The sequence below is a fragment of the Oxyura jamaicensis genome, chromosome 2 (assembly GCF_011077185.1).
Source record: "Oxyura jamaicensis isolate SHBP4307 breed ruddy duck chromosome 2, BPBGC_Ojam_1.0, whole genome shotgun sequence".
Lineage (NCBI taxonomy): Eukaryota > Metazoa > Chordata > Aves > Anseriformes > Anatidae > Oxyura > Oxyura jamaicensis.
The window spans coordinates 158,012,957-158,033,707 of NC_048894.1; the positions used below are offsets into that span (position 1 = coordinate 158,012,957).

The window sequence follows — 20,751 nt, forward strand, 5'->3', positions numbered from 1 at the left end:
TCTCTCACATCTCTTAATATACAAATACTGTCAGAACAATCGTATATATTAATATATTAGTCTTTTTGGTTAAACTTTAGGCACTGCTTTGGAAGAATGGAGTTTAAAAATTAAAAAAAAAAAATAATAGTGATTAGCCAGCAGCATTGCAACATGCGGAGCGGGAGAGGCGGGCGGGCTCCTCAGAGGCTGGACGGGGCAGGCAGCCTCACGCCACGCTGAGCGGAGGCCCCCACAGCCCTGCCACGCTCGCCTGCTGCCCGCAGCGCCCGCTCAGGAGGGACGGGGTGATGGAGGAGTCTCCTGCATCCCCCACGCTCTGGGGACCTGCCGTGTATCTGCGCCCAAAGCTGGAGGACGAGAAGGAGGAGGAAGAGTAGGTCATGGAGAAGCCAGAGCCGGTGGCGTCGAAGCTCCCTCGCCTGGAGCTCGACCTGGATCCCGTCCGGGAGCCCGACCGCGAGCCGGAGGTGGATCCGGCACTGCTGACGTTGTAGGGGCTGTAGTAGCCCTTGCTGGACTGGGAGGAGGCCTCCAGCAGCCGCAAGCCGGTCCCGTCCTCGATCATGCTCCGGTCCATCGCGTCCTTGTAGGAGATCTTCAGCTTGGTTTTGGGGCAGGTGAGATACTTGGAGTAGGTGTTCACGTCCCGCAGCTTCTGGGCCGTGCGCGTGTCGATGGTGCCCTTCTGCAGAGCCTCATCCAAGGAGACCCGGCCCTCGACATCGGGCTCGATCAGGCCCCCCGTCAGGTACTGCACCTCCAGGAAGCGCTGCCCGGCCTCGTAGTATAGCCAGCCCTTCTTCAGGGCCTGGGCCGCTGACATCTTCGTCTTGGTCCGCGGGTCCTCGAAGCCGTAGAATGCCTTCTGTGCCAGGTTGATGCGGTCCACCATGATTTTGTCAACCAGGCCCTTGTTCACTGCATCCGCGACAGAGCACTTGTCCCCGGTGTTGGGGTCAATGATGCCCCCGGTGCAGGCCTGGGCTTCCAGCAGTCTCTGCCCCGTGATGTTGTCTACGAGGTTGCGGTGCATTGCCTCCGTGATGGACACCTTCTCCAGAGTGTCCGTGTCCAGGATGCCTGCCACCGGCCCAGTCTCCTCGGTCGGGTCACTCCACATCTGTGTTCTCAAGGGGGCCGGGCTGACAGTATAGGAGGAAGACGAGCCCACAGAAGACGACCGCGACCGGAAGCCACCCATGTTGCCAGAGAGCATGTCTGCAAACTCGGTGATGGAAAGGGTGCCTGAGCGGTACTGGTCCAGGGCCGACTGGTCAATCAGGCCCTTGCTGATGGCATCATCTATGTCATACTGGCGCCCCGAGCGCCTGTCGATGATCATGGACTTCACCACGCCATCGGAGGAGGAGGTGGTGATCTCCTCCCACTCGCACTCCTGTTCTGACAGCTCCAGGTAGGTCTGGTGGTCGATGAGGCCCTTGCGATAGGCTTCGTACACAGACATCTCCTTGCCTGTCTCTGGGTCGACGATCACCACCCTGCGCTTGCGGACAGAGGACTTGGAGGAGGTCTTCCTCTCGCGCTTCTTCTCCTTCAGGGGCAGGAGGCAGAGGCCGGTCTCTGGGTCGGTGATGCACCGCTCCATGAGCTGCAGGTAGGTGAGGTTCTCCTCCGTGTTCGGGTCGAAGAAGCCCTTGGTGTCATCACTGGGATCCAGTAGGATCTCGTTCATCTCCTCGTCAAAAAGGCCCCTCTTGTAGGCAATCTCCACAGGGAGGCGATGGCTCTCCTCGGGATCAATTATGCCTCCTGTGGCAATCTGGGCCTCGAGCAAGCGGATCCCATGGTCCTTCAGGATCAGACCCTTCTTCATGGCCTGGAACAGGGAGATGAGCTTTCCAGTGTAGGGATCCCGGTAGCCAGTGACCGCCCTCTCAGCAGAGAGCAGCTTGTCCTTGAACTCAGGGCCCACGATGCCCATCCGCACAGCCTCCTCCACAGTCAGCTTGAGGCCCTTGATGGGGTCAATCACGTACCCTGTGGCTGCCTGCGCCTCCAGGAGCTCAAACGCGGTGCCTGGCCTGATGATGCCCTTCTTCATGGCCTGGTACACGGACAGCCGCTCCTTTGTGGAATCCACAAAGACGCCAGCAATGCAGCTGGTGCCCTCCAGGAACTTCTTTAGGTTCTTGGAGACCTCCTCGATGGAAGTGAGGCCCTCCTGGAGACGCTGGGCGGTGGCTTCATCCATCACCTGCGAGCGGACCAGCTCCTCCACGGTGATCTGCTTCCGCAGCCCCCGGAAGGTGAGCTTCCTCGTGTCGCAGAGTGGGAGCAGGAGGAGCCCGCTGGTCTCATCTTTGCGGCACCGCTTCAGGAGCTGTGTGTAGCTGAGCTTCTCGTCCGTGGATGGATCCACGTAGCTTCGCACCTCACTGGGCTCAGACAGCATGTCATACGTGTCCTTGTTGATGAAGCCCCGCTGGTAGGCCACCTCCAGGGGCAGATGGAAGCCCAGGTGTGGGTCAATGATGCCACCAGTGGCTATCTGGGCGTCCAGGAGCTTGAGGGCCTCTTCGCTAGGAATGAGGTCTTTCTTCATGGCCTGGAAGATGGAAATCTTCTGTTCGCTGTATGGGTCTCTGTAACCTGTCACAGCCCTCTCTGCGGACAGAAGCCGGTCATGGATTTCAGGCCCCACCAAGCCTTTCCTGACGGCTTCATCGACGGTCAGCATCTCGTTCTTTATGGGGTCAATCATGAAACCGGTGGCTGCCTGGGCCTCCAGAAGGGAGCGGGCGACTTCTGAGCTGATCAGCCCCTTCTTCAAAGCCTGATAGATACTGAGCTTCTGCTTGGAAGAGGGGATGTAGATGCCAGCAACACAGCCTGACCCGTAGAGATACTTCCAGATAGTCTCCACATCCAGGAGCTCCCGGAAGGTTTTGGAGCCCTGCTTCAGCAGGTTGTAGATGTCCTGAGAAATGATCTTGGCCTCATAGAGGTCCTCGGCTGTGATGCGGCGCCGGACATAGTCATAGGACGTGAGATTCTGCTGCCGAATGATCTCAGTCTTCTCGATGATCTCAATGATGATGATGATCATGCGCTCCTTGGACACACGGCCTGACTGGAACTCCTCCATGAGCTGCTTCCTCTGCTCCTCGGGCAGCAGGTCTGAGTGCATGATCTCCCACAGTGACATAGAGGAGCCTGCCCTGCTGCCCACGGGGATGTCCACCTGCGTCTCCTCAAACACCTTTCGCGTCTCTGCCTCCGTGTACACCTGGGTGGTCTCTACCACCGTTGGCTTCTCAGGCTCCCGCAGAGGCAGCAGGTACAGGCCCGTCTCAGGATCCTCGATGCACCTCTCCTTCAGCTGCATGTAGGTGAGGTTCTCGTGCGTGCTGGGGTCGAAGAAGCCCTTGGTGTCATCGGTTGGGTCAGAGAGGATCTGGTTCATCTCCTCATCGAAGTAGCCGCGCTTGTAAGCCACTTCCACGGGGAGGCGGTGGCTGTGCACGGGGTCGATGATGCCGCCGGTGGCGATCTGGGCCTCGAGCAGGCGGATGCCATGCTCCTTGACAATTAGTCCTTTCTTCATGGCCTCAAAGAGTGAGATGGTGTTCCCTGAGTAGGGGTCCTTGTACCCAGTGACGGCCTTCTCAGCAGACAGCAGCTTCTCGTGCAGCTCGGGCCCGACAACACCAGCCTTCACCGCCTCGTTGACATACAATTTCCTGTTCTTCACAGGGTCAATCAAGAACCCAGTTGCTGCCTGGGCCTCCAGGAGGACCACAGCAGTGCTGGACCTCAGCAGGTTCCTCTTCATAGCCTCATAGATGTTCAGCTTCTCCTTGGTCGCCTCCACGTAGACGCCGGCAATGCAGTCACTCCCGTGCAGGAATCTCCTTACTGTCTCTGTCTCGGCGAGCTCTTTCACTGACTTCTTGCCTTCTTTCAGTTGCTCATACTGGGCTTTGCTGATGATGCGGGACTCCACCAGCTCGCTGGCAGGTACAGGTGCCCGGAGACCGCTGAATGTCAGCTTCTCCTGCTTTTTGGTCTCTGTCTCCTCAATGATGGTGATCACAATCTTGATGATCTTCTCAATGGTCACTTTGCCAGTCTTGTACTGTCGGAGGAGCTCCCGACGGTGCTCCTCTGTGAAGTACTCGGAGTGGATCAGCTCCCAGACAGTCATTGTCTGGCCCTTCAAGCTGCCTGCAGGGACCTCCACCACTGCCTTATCGAAGCTCTCCTTTGCCTGGCTGTCCGTGTAGATCTCCTCCTGCTGCGACTGGATGGCTCTGTCCGAGAGGGGCAGCAGGTAGAAGCCAGTCTGCTTGTCACGGTGGCAATTCTTCTGCAACTGGGCATAGGTGACGTGTTCTTGGGTGTTGGGACAATAGAAAGCTTTGATCTCATCATGGGCCGCGGACAAAGCCTCGTTCATCTCCGGGTCAAAGTAGCCCCGCTTGTAGGCAACCTCGAGCGGGAGCCGGTGGCTATTCACAGGGTCGATGATGCCTCCAGTGGCAAGCTGGACATCCAGCAGACGGACCCCAGTGTCACCAGGGATGAGCCCCTTCTTGAGCGCTTGGAAGAGGGAAACTGTCTGGCCTGTATAGGGATCCTTGTAGCCAGTCACAGCCTTCTCGGCAGACAGCAGCTTCTCATGAAACTCTGGCCCTACAGCCTCAGCCTTCACTGCCTCGTCAACAGAGAACAGCTTGTTCCTCACGGGGTCGATGATGTAGCCAGTGGCAGCTTGCGCCTCCAGCAGGGACAGGGCGATCTCTGGCTTCAGCAGGTTTCTCTTCAGGGCATCGTAGAAGGTGAGCTTCTGGCCAGTTGACTCCACTAAGATGCCAGCAATGGCATCTGTGCCCTTCAGGTACTGCCTCACAGACTCCATCTCTGCCACATCCTTCACAGACTTCTTGCCCTGGTGCAGCTGGTTGTAGAGGTCTTTGTTGATGATTTTGCTTTCCAGCAACTCAGCGGCAGGCACGGGGGCCCGGAGCCCCTCAAAGCACATCTGGCTCTTCTTCTCACTTTCCTCCACAACCGTGATGATGATCTTAATGATCTTCTCCACTGTGATCTTGCCAGTCCTGTACTGCTGGATCAGATCCCGCCTTTGGTCCTCAGTGAAATATTCAGAGTTGATGATCTCCCAGATGGTCACCGTCTTCCCTTGGAACTTGCCAAATGGTGCGGTCACTGTGGCCTTCTTAAAGACGTCCTTGGCTTCTTGGTCGGTGTAAACCAGCTCTCTCCCTGCAGCCGCCTGGTCAGTGAGCGGCAGGAGGCACAGTCCTGTGTCCGGGTCAGTCACACACCGCTCCATGAGCTGCAGGTAGGTGAGATTCTCCTGTGTGTTGGGGTCGAAGAAGCCCTTGGTGTCGTCGCTGGGGTCGGAGAGGATCTGGTTCATCTCCTGGTCAAAGTAGCCGCGCTTGTAGGCAGCTTCTACGGGGAGGCGGTGGCTGTGCACGGGGTCGATGATGCCGCCGGTGGCGATCTGGGCCTCGAGCAGGCGGATGCCGTGCTCCTTGACGATGAGCTCCTTCTTCATGGCCTGGAAGAGGGAGATCTTGTCTCCCGTGTAAGGATCTTTGTAGCCAGTTACCGCTCGTTCAGCGGACAGCATTTTATTGTGCAATTCTGGCCCAATCACTCCCTCTCTAACCGCCTCGTTCACTGAGAGCCTCGCATTCCGCACAGGGTCAATTATAAACCCAGAGGCAGCCTGCGCTTCCAGGAGGACCAGCGCAGTGCCTGGGCTGAGCAGCTTCTTCTTCATGGCTTCATAGATGCTCATCTTTTGATTGGTGGGTTTGATTAACAAACCAGCAATGCTGCTCTTGCCCTGCAGGTACTTCTTGACGTCTTCCCTCTGCGAGAGCTCACCAACACTCACAACACCCTTCAACAACTTGTCTAAGTTCTCCTTGCTCAATATGCCAGCCTCAGCCAGCTTCTCTGCAGATACCTTCTGACGGATGCCATCGAAGGCAAACTCTGGCTCCCCATTTTGTGCTAAGCCATCCACCACGTCTCTGCCGTTGGGCACGGCTTTGATATCTGGCAGCTGTGTCATCGTAACTACAACCTCCTCGGGCAGGTCATCTGTCTGGATCATGATCTCTCGTGTCTGGGCAAGGGCTGCCTTGTGCTCTTCCTGCATCTGCTCGAGCCTCTCCCTAAGCTTCTTGTTTTCCTCTTCAAGGAGTTTTTCTTGCTGCTGCCGTTGTCTCTCCAGCTGCTGCAGCTCCTCCTGCTTATGCCTAACATTCTCCTCTGCTTCCTTCTGATGCTTCTTGGCTTCATCCAGCATGGCCTTCAGTTGCTGCTTCTCCTGCTCCATCTCCTTCTGCTGCCGCTCCTGCTCTGCCTTCAGGTTCTGTGCTTTGTCCACTTCATCTTTAAAGAGCTTCTCCAGCTTAGCTTTCTCCTCCTCGATAAACTTCTCCTTCTGCAGCAAGGCATCCTTCTCCGTCAGGAAGGTCTGCTGGAGGATCTGCGTCTCCTGGCGGAGCTGTGCCTGCTGGGCCACCTGCATCTGGAGTGGGAGAGAGGACAGCACAGTCAGATGGCAACGTTCCCCCAGGAGGACAGCACCGGCAGGGCAGCGGGGGTGGGAGGACAGGCAGCAGGGTGCTATTGGGCTGGGCTGGGGACGCGTGCTAGTTAGGGATGCGTCGCCCAACCGCTCCGCTATGCAGGTTAAGGGTTAAGGGAGCAGCACTGGGGTGAGGGAGTCACAGCAGGCAACACATGGGTGGAACGAGCAGGGGTAAGACACAAGCTCTTTTGTGGGATGAGGGACTTGCCACCCGTCTACCGAGGCACAGAGCTGGGGACAGCTCCTGTCTGCAGCGAGGAGCACGGCAGGACGCCCCCGGGCAGAGGCCAGCAGCCAACTCAAAGGCTGAGACCAGCTCCCAGAGCCTGTCCAGCCACCCATGCACCCACTGTCCTGGAACACGGCGTGGGGCAGCTGGGGAGAAGGAAGGTAGCCCTGCGTACCACCACCGCTAAGGGGACCCGTAACCCAGTACCTCCTCCGCCTTCTGCTGCAGCAACGCCGCCTCCTGCTTCAGCTTCTCCTTCTCCTGCTCCAGGTCGGCGATGGCCCTCCGCAGCTTCTCCGCATCCTGGTCGCTCTGCTGCCGCTGGATCTCCAGAGTGTGCACCAGCGTCATCTTTTCCTGTGTGGCCAGCTCAGTCTCGTGCAGCCTCCCGCTGATCTCTTCCGCCTGCTTCTTGAATCGCTTAGCCTCCTCCTCAGCCTTGGCCTGGGCCATGCTCATTTCCGCCACATGCAGCTTGAGGCGCTCAGCCTCGGCAGTGATCTCCAGCTGCCGCCGGCGCTCAGCCTCCAGGGTTTTCTGGAAGCCCTCGGTCTCCTCGGCCAGGCGCTGCTGCATCTGCTCCTTGTCCTCCTGCAGCCGCTTGGCGTGCTCCTGAGCCAGGTCCTTCTGCTTCTGCAGCATCTCTGCCTCGGCCTTCAGCCGTGTGGCCTCCTGTACTGCCTGCATCTTCTCCTTGAGCATCTTTTCTGCCAGCGCCCGCTGCTGCGCCAGGTCATCCTCAGCCAACTTCCGCATGCGGGCGGCCTCCTGGGCCTCCACACTGAGCCGGGCGGCCTCCTCTGCCACCTGCTTCATCTTCTCAGCCTCCTCCGCCAGGAACTTCTGTGTGTTGTCCTTGTCCTTGAGGATCAGCACCTTGTTCTCCTCCTCAATCCGACTCTTCAGTTTCGCCAGCTCCTCCATCTGCACCCGGACCTTGAAGAGCTCCTCCTCCACCTGGGCCTTCTGCCGCACAGCGTCAGTCACCTCCTCCTTCAGCCGCTGCAGCTCCTCGTCCAGGATGCTTTTCTGGTGGTCCGTCTCATCCAGCTGCAGCTTCACCTTGGTGAGCTCCTGCTCCACCTGCGCCTTCTGCCGCAGCGTCTGCTCGGCGAACTTCTTGTGCTTCTCCATCTCAGCATCCGCCAGCTGCTTCTGCCTCAGGGCTGCCTGCTCCGCCTGCGCCCGCTTCGCCGCCTCCAGCTCAGCCTCCTTGCGCAGCTTCTCGGCATCCGCCTGGGCCTCTGCCTTGGCCTGGGCCTCTTCCTCCGCCCGCTGCTTCTGCCGCTCGGCCTCTTCCACCCGCTGCCGAGAGAGGCTGGCATCCTGCTCGGCCTTGCTGCGGGCAAACTCAGCCTCCTCGGCCAAACGCTTGGCCCTCTCGGCCTCCTCCCGCAGCCGGTCAAGGAGGCTCTGCTCCTGCCGCCGCGTCTGCAGCAGCTCCTGCTCCTTCTGTTGCACGGCGGCCAGGTGAGCCTTCTCCTCCGCGGCGATGCGCTTCTGTGCCGCCTCCCGTGCCAGCTGGATCTGCCGCTCCGACTCCTTCTCCGCCAGCTCCTTCTGCCGCCGAGCCTCCTCCACTGTGGCCTTCAGCCGCTCCACCTCCTCCAGGGCAAGCCGCCGCTGCCGCGCAGCCTCTTCCTCAGCTGCCAGGATGGCCTGCACCTTCTCCTCGGCCTCCCGCCGACGGCCCTCCTCCTCCAGTGCCAGTGCTCGCTGCCTCTCGGCCTCCCGCTCAGCCTGCTCCCGGCTGCGCTGCACCTCCTCTGCCTCGCCACGGATGCGGTTCAGCTCCCGCTCCAGGTCGGCCTTGCCCGCCGAGGCCTTCTCAAAGCTGGCCTTCAGCGCACGGATCTCCTCCTCGACCTGGCGCCGCTGCCTCAGTGTGTCCTCCACGAGGCCCTTCTGCCGCTCCAGCTCGCTCTCCGAGGAGCGCTTCAGCAAGGCGATCTTCTCCTCGATGTCCTGCTTGTGCTGGGCAGCCTGCTCCTCCAGCAGCTTGCGCTGGTAGGCCTCATCCTCTGCCAGGCGCCGCAGCCGCTCGTTCTCGGCCTCTTTCTCCTTCAGGGCAATCTCGGCCTCTGCCTTCAGCCGCGAGGCCTCGTTGATGGCTGCCAGCTTCTCCTTCAGGATCCGTTCGGCCTCAGCCCGCTGCCGGGTAGCCTCCTCCTCTGCGAGCTGCCGCTGTCTCTTGGCCTCCTCGGAGAGGGCCCGCAGCCGGGCAGCCTCCTCTGCCAACTCCCGCAGCTTGCTGGCTTCAGCCTCCAGCCGCTGCTTGGACTTCTCGCTGGTGGAGCGTGACTCCTCCTCTGTCTTGGCCTTGCTCTCCAGCAGGACTTCCATCTCGGCCCGCAGCTTGGCCAGCTCCTCCTCCACCTCCTTCCTCTTCTGGATGGCCTCGCTCACCTCCTTCTTCAGCCGGAAGAGTTCCTCCTCCAGGAGCAGGCGCTGCTGCTCCCTGTTCTCCATCTCCGCCTTCAGCCGGATCAGCTCCTGTTCCGCCGCCAGCTTCTGCTGGGCCGTGCCCTCTGCGAGCTCCCGCTGCTTCTCCAGCTCCTCCTCCGCCAGATCCTTCTGCCGCAGGGCTGACTCCTCTGCCTTGGCACGCTTGCGGGCCTCCCGCTCCGCATCTTCCTTTTGCTTCTCTGCCTCCTCCTGCGCCAGCGTCTTCTTGTGGGCCACCTCCTCTGCCTGCAGCCGCAGCCGCAGCGCCTCGTTGGCCTTCTGCCGCCAGTGCTCCAGCTCCTTCTCGGCCTCCTCCCGTGACTGCTCGGCCTCCAGCTGCTGCCTCTTCAGCCGCTCGGCCTCCTCCTGCAGGTGGGCCACCGTGATGTGCTCCTGCTGCAGCGACAGCTCCAGCTGTGCCGTCTTCTCGGCAAAGGAAAGCCGCTTGCTCTGCAGCTCGGCCTCGGCGCTCCGCTGGGCCACCTCCTGGGCCACCTGGATCTGCCTCTCCTTCTCGGCCTCCGCCTGCCGCATCCGCCGCTCAGCCTCCTCTGCCTGCAGCCGCAGCTTCTCCAGGTCCGCCAACGCCTTCTGCTTCTCCCGAGCTGCGTCCCGCTCGGCCTGCACCTTGCGCTTCAGCTCCTCCTCTGCCTCCCGCTTCTTCTGGCTTTCCTCCTTCACCTGCCGGCGCAGGCGCTCAGCCTCCTCCTGTGCCTGCCTCTTCTGCCGCTCGGCCTCCTCAGCACGTGCCCGCAGCTCCTGCAGCTCCGTCTCGGCACCAGCCCGCTGCTTCTCAGTGGTCTCCAGCTGGAGGCGGATGAGACGGATCTCCTCCTCCACCTTCTTGCGGTTGTACTCAGCCTCCTCGATTAGCTTGACCTTGGACTTGATTTGGTGGTCGGAGTTCTGCCGCAGCTGCATCAGCTCCTGCTGGATGTTCTGCTTCTGCTGCTCAGCGTCCACGGCCACCACCTCCCGCCGGGTGACCTCCTCCTGCATGCGGAGCTGCAGCTCCCGCGCCTCCGCTTCCGCCTGCGCCTTGGCTTTGGCGTGGGCCTCGGCCAGCTGCCGCTGCTTCTCCAGCTGGGCCTCCACCTCCGCCAGCCGCTTCCTCTCCTCCTCCTTCAGCTTCTCGGCGGCTTTCTGGAGGAGAAAGAGGGTGCAGAGAAAACAGAAAGGGGGAAGAGAGAGAAATCACAACGGATGCGACCAAGCCACGGCGTCAATGCCAGCCACAACCACGCACCACCGAGACACGGGACGGTCCGGGGCAGAGGGGTGGAGGATGCGCATGGAATGGCGTCGGCTCCCTGGGCCTCCCCACGAGCTGGAGGCGGTGGCGCCAGCTTCCAGAAGACGTATGGCAGACAGGGGACACATGGCTACTGATCTGACTTTGCAGGGCGCGGGCAGACAGGCAACAGGACCCGGACAGCAGTGCAGGAAGCAGGATGACCCACGTACCACAGACAAGGAATGGAGCGCGAGCCAAGCCCAAGGCAATGGAGACGGATGCAAGCAGCTTGCACACCACCACCGTGCCCGCTGCCGTCCGGGCAGAGCCTCTCCCAGCCCCGTGCACGAGGGAAACGAGGGCCCCGGCTGGATGCAGCAGGACAGAGGGGAGCTGGGGCGAGGAAGGTGACAGCTGCACTCTCCCTGCCAGGAAAACCTCAGCGATGTGGAAGGCGCTCCAAGCACCAGCACTGCTCCTGCCGGTCCGAGTCCCCCGCCGGCCCGCTCCAGACAAGCCGGCGAGCTGGCTGGCTACCGAGGGGCCGACATAGCACGTGTGTGGCTTGGGGCCGTGCTGCAGAGCGCTCATGCTGCATGCACCGTGAGCTCAGGGACAGCCCCGGGGATGGGCACAGGCAGCGCACGTGCAGGTGAGCCGGGTCCCCTTGTGCCACCCCAAGAGGTGCCGTTGAGTGCCCAGGAGCACAGGCAGACGGAGAGGAGGAAGGCAGGAGGGCAAGCGGCTCCCCGGAGGGCAGGAGCACAGTGAGCAGGAGCAGGGCGCGCAGGCTGCTGGCAGCCATGGGGTGAGGCGGGGGTGCCGTGAGGAGGGGGACATGCGCAGAGTGAGTACCTGGTGCAGGGATGCCAGAGTCATCCTGGTTATTTACCCTCCATTAGATCCCCACCAACACAAACATCCCCCAAGACAAAGCACTGGCAAAGCGGCTCGACTTCCAAGGGCAGAAACCAAGAGTTAGAAAGGTTACCAAGACAGAACAACCGAGGCATCCGGTCCCGCGGCGCCCGAGCACAGCGTCATGCTGATGGCAGGTGCTGACTGCACTACGTGTATCTGGGAAGTGCCTCCTACCACCGGTCACACCAGAGCCCGGCAGCGCCCGCAGCCGGCTGTGCGCCACCCCGGCTGGGCCTCGCTGCTCGGAAATTTGCTGCACCCAGAGCCAGCGGCTTCGGTCCCGGAAGCCCAGATCAGATTGGGGTTAGAGGCCGTGGGCCAGTGTTAGTGATGGGGCTGGCAGTCATCATGAACCACGTTCCCCATCGTTACGAAGAAGAGAAAATGCAGCCAGAGTCATGCCGCCCCGCACGCCCGTGCCCCTACCTCCTCCTCCTCCAGCCGCCGCAGCGTCTCGGTGATGAACTTGATGTACTGGCTGGTCAGCGTGGTCAGCTCGCTGTACCGTGTCCGCAGGTCCACGTACTGCAGCGGACAGTGGGGTCAGCGGGAGGGGAGCACACACACAGTCACCCCAGCCCCGCCACCCCACGGAGCTGTGGCCAGCCCCCACAGCTGCCCCGTGCTGCAGCCCTCTGCTCCTGCTGAAGCTCCAGGCGCAGCCACGTGCCGGGACCACCCTGAGGTGTCCCCCCCTCACCTCCTGGATGATGCTGTCAGACGCGGACTGCACTTTGGGCTTCTTGGCCGGAGAGGCCACAGGCTCCACCTGCGCCTTGAAGGTGACGAGCTGTAGTTCGTAGTCCTGCCGGGTAGAAGCCAGGTCAGCAAGCAGGCCAGCACTCCGGGCAGCCCCAGTGCCCCTGGAAGCCCCGGGCGGGCACAGCCCCCCCCCAGCCCCACACTGGCCCCAGTGCCCCTGGGAAGGCCAGCGGCGCACCTTGATGGCATCGATGTACTGCTTGGCGTAGCGCTGGCACTCCTCCACCTTCTCCTTGTTGCGGTCGCACTCCTCCAGGAGTTTCTGGGGAAACACGCGGGGGTGAGCTCAGGCTCCGTGAGCACTGGCCAGGCCACCCGCGCTCACCCTGCCCCGGCTGCTACCTTCTCCTGCAGCAGCTGCTCCCGCACGGTCTTGCTGTCGGTGATGGGCACCGCCTGGATTTTCTCCTGCCGCTGCTTGGCGTCCTGGATCCACTGGAGCAGCCCGTCACAGCTCTCGCGGTAGTAGCGCAGCTGGCGGCCCAGCTGGTCCAGCTCGCGCTGGCGCAGGTCGATCTGGGTCAGGATGGCTTGCCAGCGCTCCAGCAGCTGCTGCACTCGCTCCCGGTAGCGGTCCAGGTCCACGTCCCGCTCGCTGTGGCCCCTCACCATCCGCTCATTGACGTCCTTGGCCTTGCTCAGGTCAGTCTCCAGCGTGCTGAAGAAGGGCTGGTGCCCCTCCACCTGCGCACGCAGCCGCTGCAAGGCACAGAGCAGAGCTCAGCCCCGGTCCCCGCCAGCCCTGGCCTGCCCCCAGCACGGCACAGCCCCGGTACCTTCAGCTCAGCCTTGCTGGCCTCCAGCTCCTTGAGGTCAGCCGGCACGGTCTGCACGTTCTTCAGCTGGTCCTCGTACTTCTTGACCAGCTCCTCTGCCCCCTGAGTGCTGCGGATCACCAGGTTGATGGTCTTCAGCCTGCAGAGACAGGGAACAGCTTCTGTGGGTGCCAAGAGCCGAGCAGGCAGCAGTGCGAGCAAGAAGCACTCTTCAAGGAGACCGGAACATCGCCAGGGCACAGCCGGCCACCTCGTCCTTCCCCTCCTCCGACCCCCTCCACCCCTGCTGCTGCCCTGGTGTTTGTTCCCAGCACGGAGGATGGAGAACCACAGTGTGGAGCCACGTTTGGCTGGGCACTCACTTCTCCAGGTAGATGCTGGAGAGGCTGTACACCTGGTCCATCTTCTGCAGCGTGATCTCCAGCTCTGAGCGCAGGACAGGGGCCGAGCTGGCCTGCTCTGGCTGGGCCAGCACCTTCTCCGTCTTCTCGCTGACCTTGTCCAGGCTCTTCTTGATGCCCTCCAGCTCCAAGTGGATTTGCTGCAGGGAGAGCAGCGCGTGTCAGCTCACAGGCTGCTGGTGCAGCCTGGTGCCCTACATCCACGTTGTGCCAAGCACGACATCCTGACAGCAAGAGGCTCCCCGGGCACGGAAGGAGCAGGGCAGAGAAAGGGCAGGGGCCTGCAGCCCACCGGCGCAGCAGACTGGGCACGGGGGTCCCCACATGCTGTGTGTCTCCAGGAGCACGTACCTGCTGCTCGGTGATGCGCTGGGCGCACTCCTTGACCGGGTCCTTGTCGAGGGGCAGGCGGATCTTGTGGATGGTGCGGGACTCGCAGCCCTCCAGCTGCAGGCGGATGTCCTTCAGCTGCGAGATGTAGTTCTTGCAGAGGGACTCATCCTGCTCTCCTGCAGGGACATTGGGGCCGGGTCAGCGGCTGCTGCGCTCACCCTGCCCACGCCTCTGGGAGGGAGGGGATGCCGGGCAGAGGCTCACCTTTCTCCTGGCTGCGCAGCAGCAGCTCGTACTTCTGGGTGCAGGCGTTGTACTCGCGCTCCACCTGCAGCCGGTCGTCGGGCTGGAAGCTCTGCGAGTCCTGGCTGTCCCTCATGAAGTCCTGGTAGTGCGTCTCCAGGCTGCGCAGGACCTGCCTGCACTCCTCCACCTGCATCGTGCGGAACTGGGGGCAAGCAGCACCGTCAGCCCCCGCGGCCGCTCCCGGGGACCCACGGTGCTGCCCCGTGCCAGCCCCGGGACTCACCGTCAGGTGGGACCAGGACTGGATCTGCTGGATGTCGCGGACCAGGTACTGCCAGGAGAGCAGGCTCCTCATGTCCAGGTGCAGCTGGTGCCACAGCACCAGGAGCTGCTGGTGGGCGGCCTCCAGCCTGCGGAGAGGCAGCGTCAGCGGGGGGGCGACGGGCAGAGCAAGCGGGGACCCCCGCTGGTGGCTGGGGGGCACCAGCGGCGCTCACCTGTGCACGGCCTCCAGCGCCTCCTTGTTGGGGGGCGGCACGAGGAAGCAGACGGAGGGCACGATGGACTCGCTGCCGGCGGCGCTCAGCACCTTCCACTTGTAGGGCTGGGCGTTGCTCAGCAGGGCGCACTCGTCGTTCTTGTGCACCGTGATCTGCGGGGCGGGCAGGCGTCAGCCCAGCGCCGGTGCAACACGCGGCCCCCGGCCCTCGCCGGCCCCCTCCCGCCCCGCTCACCTCCATTTGCTTGTAGTCGCAGACGGCCTGGATGGGCAGGCGGCCCTTGAGCGGGGCGGCCGGGCTGCGGGGCTTCAGCTGCACGATGGCCTTGGCGCGCCGCGCCAGCCCCGCCAGCTGCCCCTGGTACTCGGAGAGCTGGTCCTTGGTGTCCTGCGGCACAGCGTGGCGTGAGCGGCCCCGCTGCCCCGGCGGCACGGGGGCCCCACGGGATGCTGCGGGGCAGGGGGGGGGGCTATGGAGGGGGGGCGAGGGGGCCGTGCCTGCCGTGGGGTCTGTCTGCAGGCTGGGGGGGCGGCGGTGGGCCCTGAAGTGGGGGGCAGCGACCTGGGGTACTGCCGTGGAGTGCGCACGTGGGGGTCAACGTGGGGGTGCACAAGTGGGGTGCACAAGCAGGGGTCAATGTTGGGGTACACAAGTCAGGTGCACAAGTGGGGATCAATGTCGGGATGCACACGTGGGGGTCAACATGGGGGTGCACATGTAGGGGTCAATGCTGGGGTGCACACGTGGGGGTTCAGCCTTGGCGTGCTGCAGTGGGGTGCATGTGTTGGGGGTCACCCCGGGGGGGGCTGCAGCAAGGCGGGGGGGTCACTCACAACGCAGTCCTGCAGCAGGTCCTCCAGGCGTGTGACCGTGATGCTGCGGTCACAGGAGTATTTCTTCTTCATGTTCTCCTGCATCTTCCTCAGGAACTCCTCAGCCTCTTTCACGTCAGCAAAGAACTGGGGGGGCAGAGCGGGGTGAGCCGGGGCAAGCCCCCCCCCGGGGGGGGGGGCGCATCCGGTGGGGGCCCCGTGGGCACCCCCGGCCCTACCTGGAAGTAGGCGCTGTTCTCCTTCAGGTGGGCCTCGATGCAGCAGCACAGCTGGAGCATCCAGCTCCACTGCGTCTGCAGGGCTGCCTGGAAGGCCTGGGACAGCAGGGACAGGGGGGACACATGTCAGGACAGAGCCCCACAGCAGTGTCCCTGTGCCCTGCCCCCCCGTGCCCCCCCGCCCCGCACTCCCCGCTCACCTCCACCGTCTGCCTGCCCGGGTGCTCCTCCCGCAGCAGCCGGTCCCCCGTGCTCTGGATCTCTTTGATTTTGCGCTCCCTCAGCTCCAGCTCCCGCATCAGTCCCTGGGGGGGCACCGAGGGCGGTGGTGAGCGCCAGGGCCCCGTGCAGGGCTGGCACGGTCCCCACACGGGTCTGCGTGTGCTCTGCGCACGCTGGGGTGCAGCTCTGCAGCTCGGGGACACGCGAGGGGGATGCTCGGGGTGGGTGTTGGGTCCGCAGCCACGGCAGGATGGGGGCACGGGGCTGGGGGGGCTGGGGGGGCTGGGGGACGGGGGCACGGGCTGGGCGCTGAGGCCTGCAGCCCTCCCTGGTGCTGCACGCGCAGCAGCTGGGGCTGAAGGGACTGGCGTGCGCTCAGCTGCAGCACGCAGATGCGGTTTCATCCAAGCGACCAGATAACGAGAGGGGAAGAGCAGGCTGGAGCCCGTATCAGACAACAAAGAGATAAAGAGCAGCACTGGCACGATGAGGAGCTACAGAGCGGGCGGGAGCAAGCAGCACAGCAGAGCAGTGCATGAGATGAGATGAGATGAAATGGGGCGGCTGAAGGTCCCAGAGAGCCCCCCCCTGCCCCTGGCTGCCAGAGGCACCGTGCAGAAACCGGTCACCAGAGGGACTGGGACCATGGGGGGCCACGCACAGGGCCGCGAGGGCTGGGGACCCCTGAGGACAGCGGTGTGTGCAGCTGGGGACAGCGCGGGACAGCAAGGCACAGGGACAGGAGGGGTGGGGACGGCACAGGGCAGCAGCGCTGGCACTCCGCACCGAGTAGTTCTCCTTCTTGGCCGTCATGTTGGGGTTGCGGTCGCTCCAGTCGAAGTTCACCTCCTCTTCCTCCTTCTCGTTCAGCCACATCAGCTCCTTGGTGGCGGCGCTGACGAAGGCGTGGAGGCTCTCCAGGTGCCGCAGCCGGGACTTGGAGGAGTTCTGGGGGGGGCGCAGGGATAGGATGCACAGGCACCCCCCCACACACATCTCCTCCTGCCTCCCCCCTCGGCATTTTCCTCCCCACGCCGCCCCATTTCTCCACGTCCCACACGTCCTCCCCACGCCCCCCCCACACCCTGCGCCTCCTCCCCAGGTCTCCCCGGCCCCCAGCCCGGCGCCTCACCAGCAGCTTGGCGTACTGCAGGTCCAGCTTGCCCAGGCACTCCCGGTAAGCGTTGCGGGGGCCCGGAGAGAGCTGCGCCTACGGGAGAGGGAGCCGTGAGCACAGGGTGGCAGCCCCGCTGGCAGCCACCGCGGGGACACCCCGTGCCCCCAGGGGACAGGAGCGCCCCAAAGGGAAGGTCCGGGCGAGGATGGCAGCTCCGGAGAGCGCTGGGATGCGGGCGGGACGCGGCATCGGCAGCAGGCTGCCAGCTCACCTCGTCGGCGCGCGCCCGCTCGATCTTGGCGCGGAACTCCTCGATGGACTGGTGGAGGCCACGGTGGCTGCCCAGGTGGGACTCCACGGTGGGCAGGTCCACGCCCCACTCGGCCGCCCCCAGCCGCCGCTGGTTCTCCTCCACCCAGGCCAGCAGGTCCTGCAGGTAGCGCAGCGTGGCGTCGTCCAGCTCCTGCCGCGGCCGCTGCCCCAGCGCCGGGGGGGCCTGGGTGGCCCCCGGCGCCCCCGACTTGAGGCGCAGGTTGTACTCGGTGCGGATGGCCACCAGGCGCTCGTGCAGGCGGTACACCCTGCGGTACATCTGCTCCCCCTGCGGGTGCCGGCCGTCCTTCAGCGTCTGCACGTCGTTGAAGAGGACGCGGATCATGGCGTCCGCCTTGTCCAGGTCCCGCTCGATCTCAGCCGCCTTCTGCGGCGCCTTCCCTGCGTTCAGCAGCCGGATGTCCTGGGGACGGGGCACGGTCAGGGCGCTGCTGCACTGCCCCGCGCCCCGCCGCACCGCACCGCAGCCGCCCCTCACCGACTGCAGCAGGGTGTCCGCCTGGTTGAGCTGCTCCTCGCAGAGCCCCGACTCCATCTGCAGCTTGCTGACGATGCGCTGCAGCCTCTCCAGCCTGCGCGGGGAGAGGGCAGGGTTGGGGACAGTGCATAGGCACGGCTGCTGCCCGTGCTCGGCACAGCCCTGCCCCGGAACAGCACGGATCCTGTCCACGCACAGCACAGGTGCCATCCACGCACAGCATGGATCCCATCGCAAAGGACGCGGAGCCCATCCTTGCATGGCCGAGGCCCCGTGCAGGCACCGTGCAGATTGCTGCACAGCACACATTCCGTCTGTGCACGGCTCGGATCTGACCCATACAGCCCAAATCCTGTCCCTGCAAGGCACGGATCCTGCCTGTGCGGGGCACAACTCCCGTCCGCGCGCTGCTCAGATCTCGCACATGCACGCCCAGATCCCGTCCCGGCACGGCTCAGATCCCTGCACACACGCAGCCCAGACTTTGCGCCGGCACAGCCCAGATCCCACCCCTGCAGGCGCGGATCCCTTCCCGCGGGCTCCTCGCCCGTCCCCACCCAGCGCAGCAGCGCCCGCCCCCGGGCCGGGATCCAGCCCCGACCCAGCCCTGGCCGCCCGCCGCGGAGCCCCGGCCCCATTCCTGCCTGTGCCGCCAGCCCCGACGCACCCGCGCTGCCCTGCCCCGGCGCAGCCCACCCGGCGCAGCCCACCCGGCTCCCGGCGCACGGCAGAGCCCACCCGGCGCACAGCAGAGCCCAGCGGCGGTGCCGTGCTCGGGGCTGGCGGTGCGCTGGCTTCCCGAGGGCGGGCAGTGACTCATGCACCCTGCGGTTCCATCCACAGACGGGGGGGGCCGCGGGGACACCCCGGCCCGGCCCAGCCCAGGCGGAGCTCAGCCGCATGCAAAGGGGCTGCAAGGCCAGAGCAGCTCCAGGAGCCCCCGTACCGCACCCCGTCCCCGCGCCCGGTCCCACCGCGGGGCACTCGCCTCTCGAACTCAGCCCGCAGCAGCTTCTCGCGCTCCAGGATGGCCACGTGCAGCTTGCCCCATTCCTTCTCCACATCCAGCGGGTGGTACCCGAGGGGCACCTTCAGCTGCCCCGACAGCACGGCGCCCTGCGCACATCGGGGCTCGTCAGACCCGCCAGCCGGGGCCCCGGGGGGCAGCAGGACTGATGCGCGGGGGGCAGCCCTGGCCACGGGTGCCACGTCTCAGCTGCTCGTGCCGGAGGCAAAAGCCTCACGGAAACGGAGAAATGGGAGAGGCACAGGATGGCCTCCGCCCCCAGCACCAAACAGATGGTGCGAGAGGACTGCCCCGGGATCCTCCAGGACCCCCAGCACACCGAGACCCCCAGAGCCCCTGGCACGGCCCCCCCGGGGCCCTGCTCACCTCCAGCGACTGGAAGATGGCCTTGGAGCGGTTCTTGTCGGCCTCCTTGGCTGGGAGCTCTGTCTCCTTGAACTTCAGGAACTGGCGCCAGAGGATCTGCCAAGAGGGGGGCAGCTACAGGGGGGCAGCTACAAGGGGGCAGCTACAAGGGGGCAGCGCTGAGCCCTGGCCCCACAAGCCCTGCTGCGGGCACAGGCTGTGGCCCCCCTTCCCCGCCAGCCCCCTGCCCGCTGGCGGCCAGCCCAGCCCTCGGCCTGAATGCGAGCCATGGCTGCCTGCAGACCAGAGCTAGGCTGGGGGGCAACTCAGGCAATCCCTCCCCACTTTCCATGGCACGCAGAGCCCGCAGGAAGGAAGGGGCCGGGTGGGGAGGCTCGTGTTTGCAGAGGGTGACTCACGAGGAGCCTGCCTGGAAAAGCTGAGTCAGAGGGACCCTCCCTGCCCGTGGCATCCCGGCTCCACCACAGCACGACCACCAAAACCAGTGCCAGCACGGCCCCAGCCCTGGCCCCGAGCCCGTTCCTGCCCCACAGTCCCCCCTAAAAAGCACCGGGCTGCCGGATCCGAGGGGGACCAGCGCCCGGCCGGGGGTGGTGCCCCTACAGAGCCACACAGCCCCCACGGAGCAGCAGGGCTGCATGCGCGCTGCCCGGGGTGCCGCAGCGTGAGCCAGCCCACAGCCGGGCCGCCGGCCAGCTGGGCCAGCGCCAAGAGGCTCCCCGGGCACTGGCACCGCTCCCCTCTGCACTGGGGCCTTTCATCCCCCGCCAGCGGCGTGGCCCTGGTACGCAGCTGCGAGCCGTGCGTGGGAACGCGGCCGGCGCGCGGCACCGGAGGGGAGAGCCGAGATGTTGGTGCCAAGGCGCAGGCACCACGACCGGGAGCGTTGGCGTCCCTCGTCCCCCTGCACGGGGTCCCCACGCACAGCCCCGGCCACCGAGACCCCGTGGTGAACGCACGGGGCACTGCAGCTCGGAGGCCATCCTGTCCCAGCTCCCTCACCTCGATCTCCTCGTAGCTGGCGGGGAACCTGCGCTCCTCGAAGAGCACGGTGTGGTGGCGGATCCACTGCAGCAGCAGCGTCACCAGCTCGTAGTACTCCTGCCAGCGCAGCTGCAGCTCCTGCGGCACAGAGGGGAGCTGTGGGGCCGGGCGTCCGCCGGTGGCACGCGGGCGCAGCCCGGCCCCGGCACTCACGTTGGCCTTGACGCCGTCCTGCACGTCGGGCACGCGGGGCATGGCGTCGTAGAGCGAGGAGACGTAGGTGATGATGGACTTCTCGTCTGGCTGCGGCACGTCCACGTCTGGGGGCACAGGGGGCAGTCAGGCCAGCAGGGGACCCCAAGCAGCTCTGCGTCCCCGGGGAAGCCGCTGGCACTGCACGGACACCGTCCCCTTGCTGCAGCGCGGGGACGCGGGGGGACGGGTGGCGTGCCCCTACCTTCGGGGTCCAGCAGGCGCGTCACCCCCAGGTCCCGCTCAGCCACGGTGAAGGCCTGGTCCAGGTTCTCCAGGTTGCTCTGGCGGTACACCTTGTTCATGTCGATGAGCATGGGCCTGCGGGCAGAGGGAAGGGAGCGCTGAGCCGGTGCCCCCTGGCCGAGGACCCCATGGCGGGTGGGGGGCAGGCTCCACACCGGCAGCTGCTCTCCCTGCGGGCCCTGCAGAGCAGCCGGGGCCACGGGCAGCAGCGCCCGCTGCCCCCCCTGCCCCAC

General features: G+C 64.7%; 1 protein-coding gene across 7 annotated transcripts in view; it reads right to left on the reverse strand.

Moving 5' to 3' along the window:
* The window catches only part of PLEC (plectin), a 32,112-nt gene continuing 11,361 nt past the window's right edge, over positions 1 to 20,751 (reverse strand). For all 7 annotated transcript variants that reach the window (XM_035317312.1, XM_035317311.1, XM_035317308.1 and 4 more), the window contains 25 exons: positions 20,478 to 20,593; positions 20,234 to 20,340; positions 20,039 to 20,158; positions 19,037 to 19,132; positions 18,632 to 18,759; positions 17,644 to 17,737; positions 17,104 to 17,568; positions 16,848 to 16,925; positions 16,502 to 16,663; positions 15,694 to 15,798; positions 15,494 to 15,589; positions 15,276 to 15,401; positions 14,677 to 14,829; positions 14,440 to 14,594; positions 14,226 to 14,352; positions 13,961 to 14,144; positions 13,715 to 13,872; positions 13,325 to 13,503; positions 12,963 to 13,101; positions 12,529 to 12,885; positions 12,365 to 12,448; positions 12,125 to 12,229; positions 11,851 to 11,949; positions 7,032 to 10,412; positions 1 to 6,532 (listed from right to left, as the gene is read on the reverse strand). In XM_035317312.1, the coding sequence (XP_035173203.1) occupies positions 209 to 6,532; positions 7,032 to 10,412; positions 11,851 to 11,949; positions 12,125 to 12,229; positions 12,365 to 12,448; positions 12,529 to 12,885; positions 12,963 to 13,101; positions 13,325 to 13,503; positions 13,715 to 13,872; positions 13,961 to 14,144; positions 14,226 to 14,352; positions 14,440 to 14,594; positions 14,677 to 14,829; positions 15,276 to 15,401; positions 15,494 to 15,589; positions 15,694 to 15,798; positions 16,502 to 16,663; positions 16,848 to 16,925; positions 17,104 to 17,568; positions 17,644 to 17,737; positions 18,632 to 18,759; positions 19,037 to 19,132; positions 20,039 to 20,158; positions 20,234 to 20,340; positions 20,478 to 20,593 (13,138 nt within the window). In that variant the 3' untranslated portion in view covers positions 1 to 208. The remainder of the gene's footprint in view (positions 6,533 to 7,031; positions 10,413 to 11,850; positions 11,950 to 12,124; positions 12,230 to 12,364; positions 12,449 to 12,528; positions 12,886 to 12,962; positions 13,102 to 13,324; positions 13,504 to 13,714; positions 13,873 to 13,960; positions 14,145 to 14,225; positions 14,353 to 14,439; positions 14,595 to 14,676; positions 14,830 to 15,275; positions 15,402 to 15,493; positions 15,590 to 15,693; positions 15,799 to 16,501; positions 16,664 to 16,847; positions 16,926 to 17,103; positions 17,569 to 17,643; positions 17,738 to 18,631; positions 18,760 to 19,036; positions 19,133 to 20,038; positions 20,159 to 20,233; positions 20,341 to 20,477; positions 20,594 to 20,751) is intronic.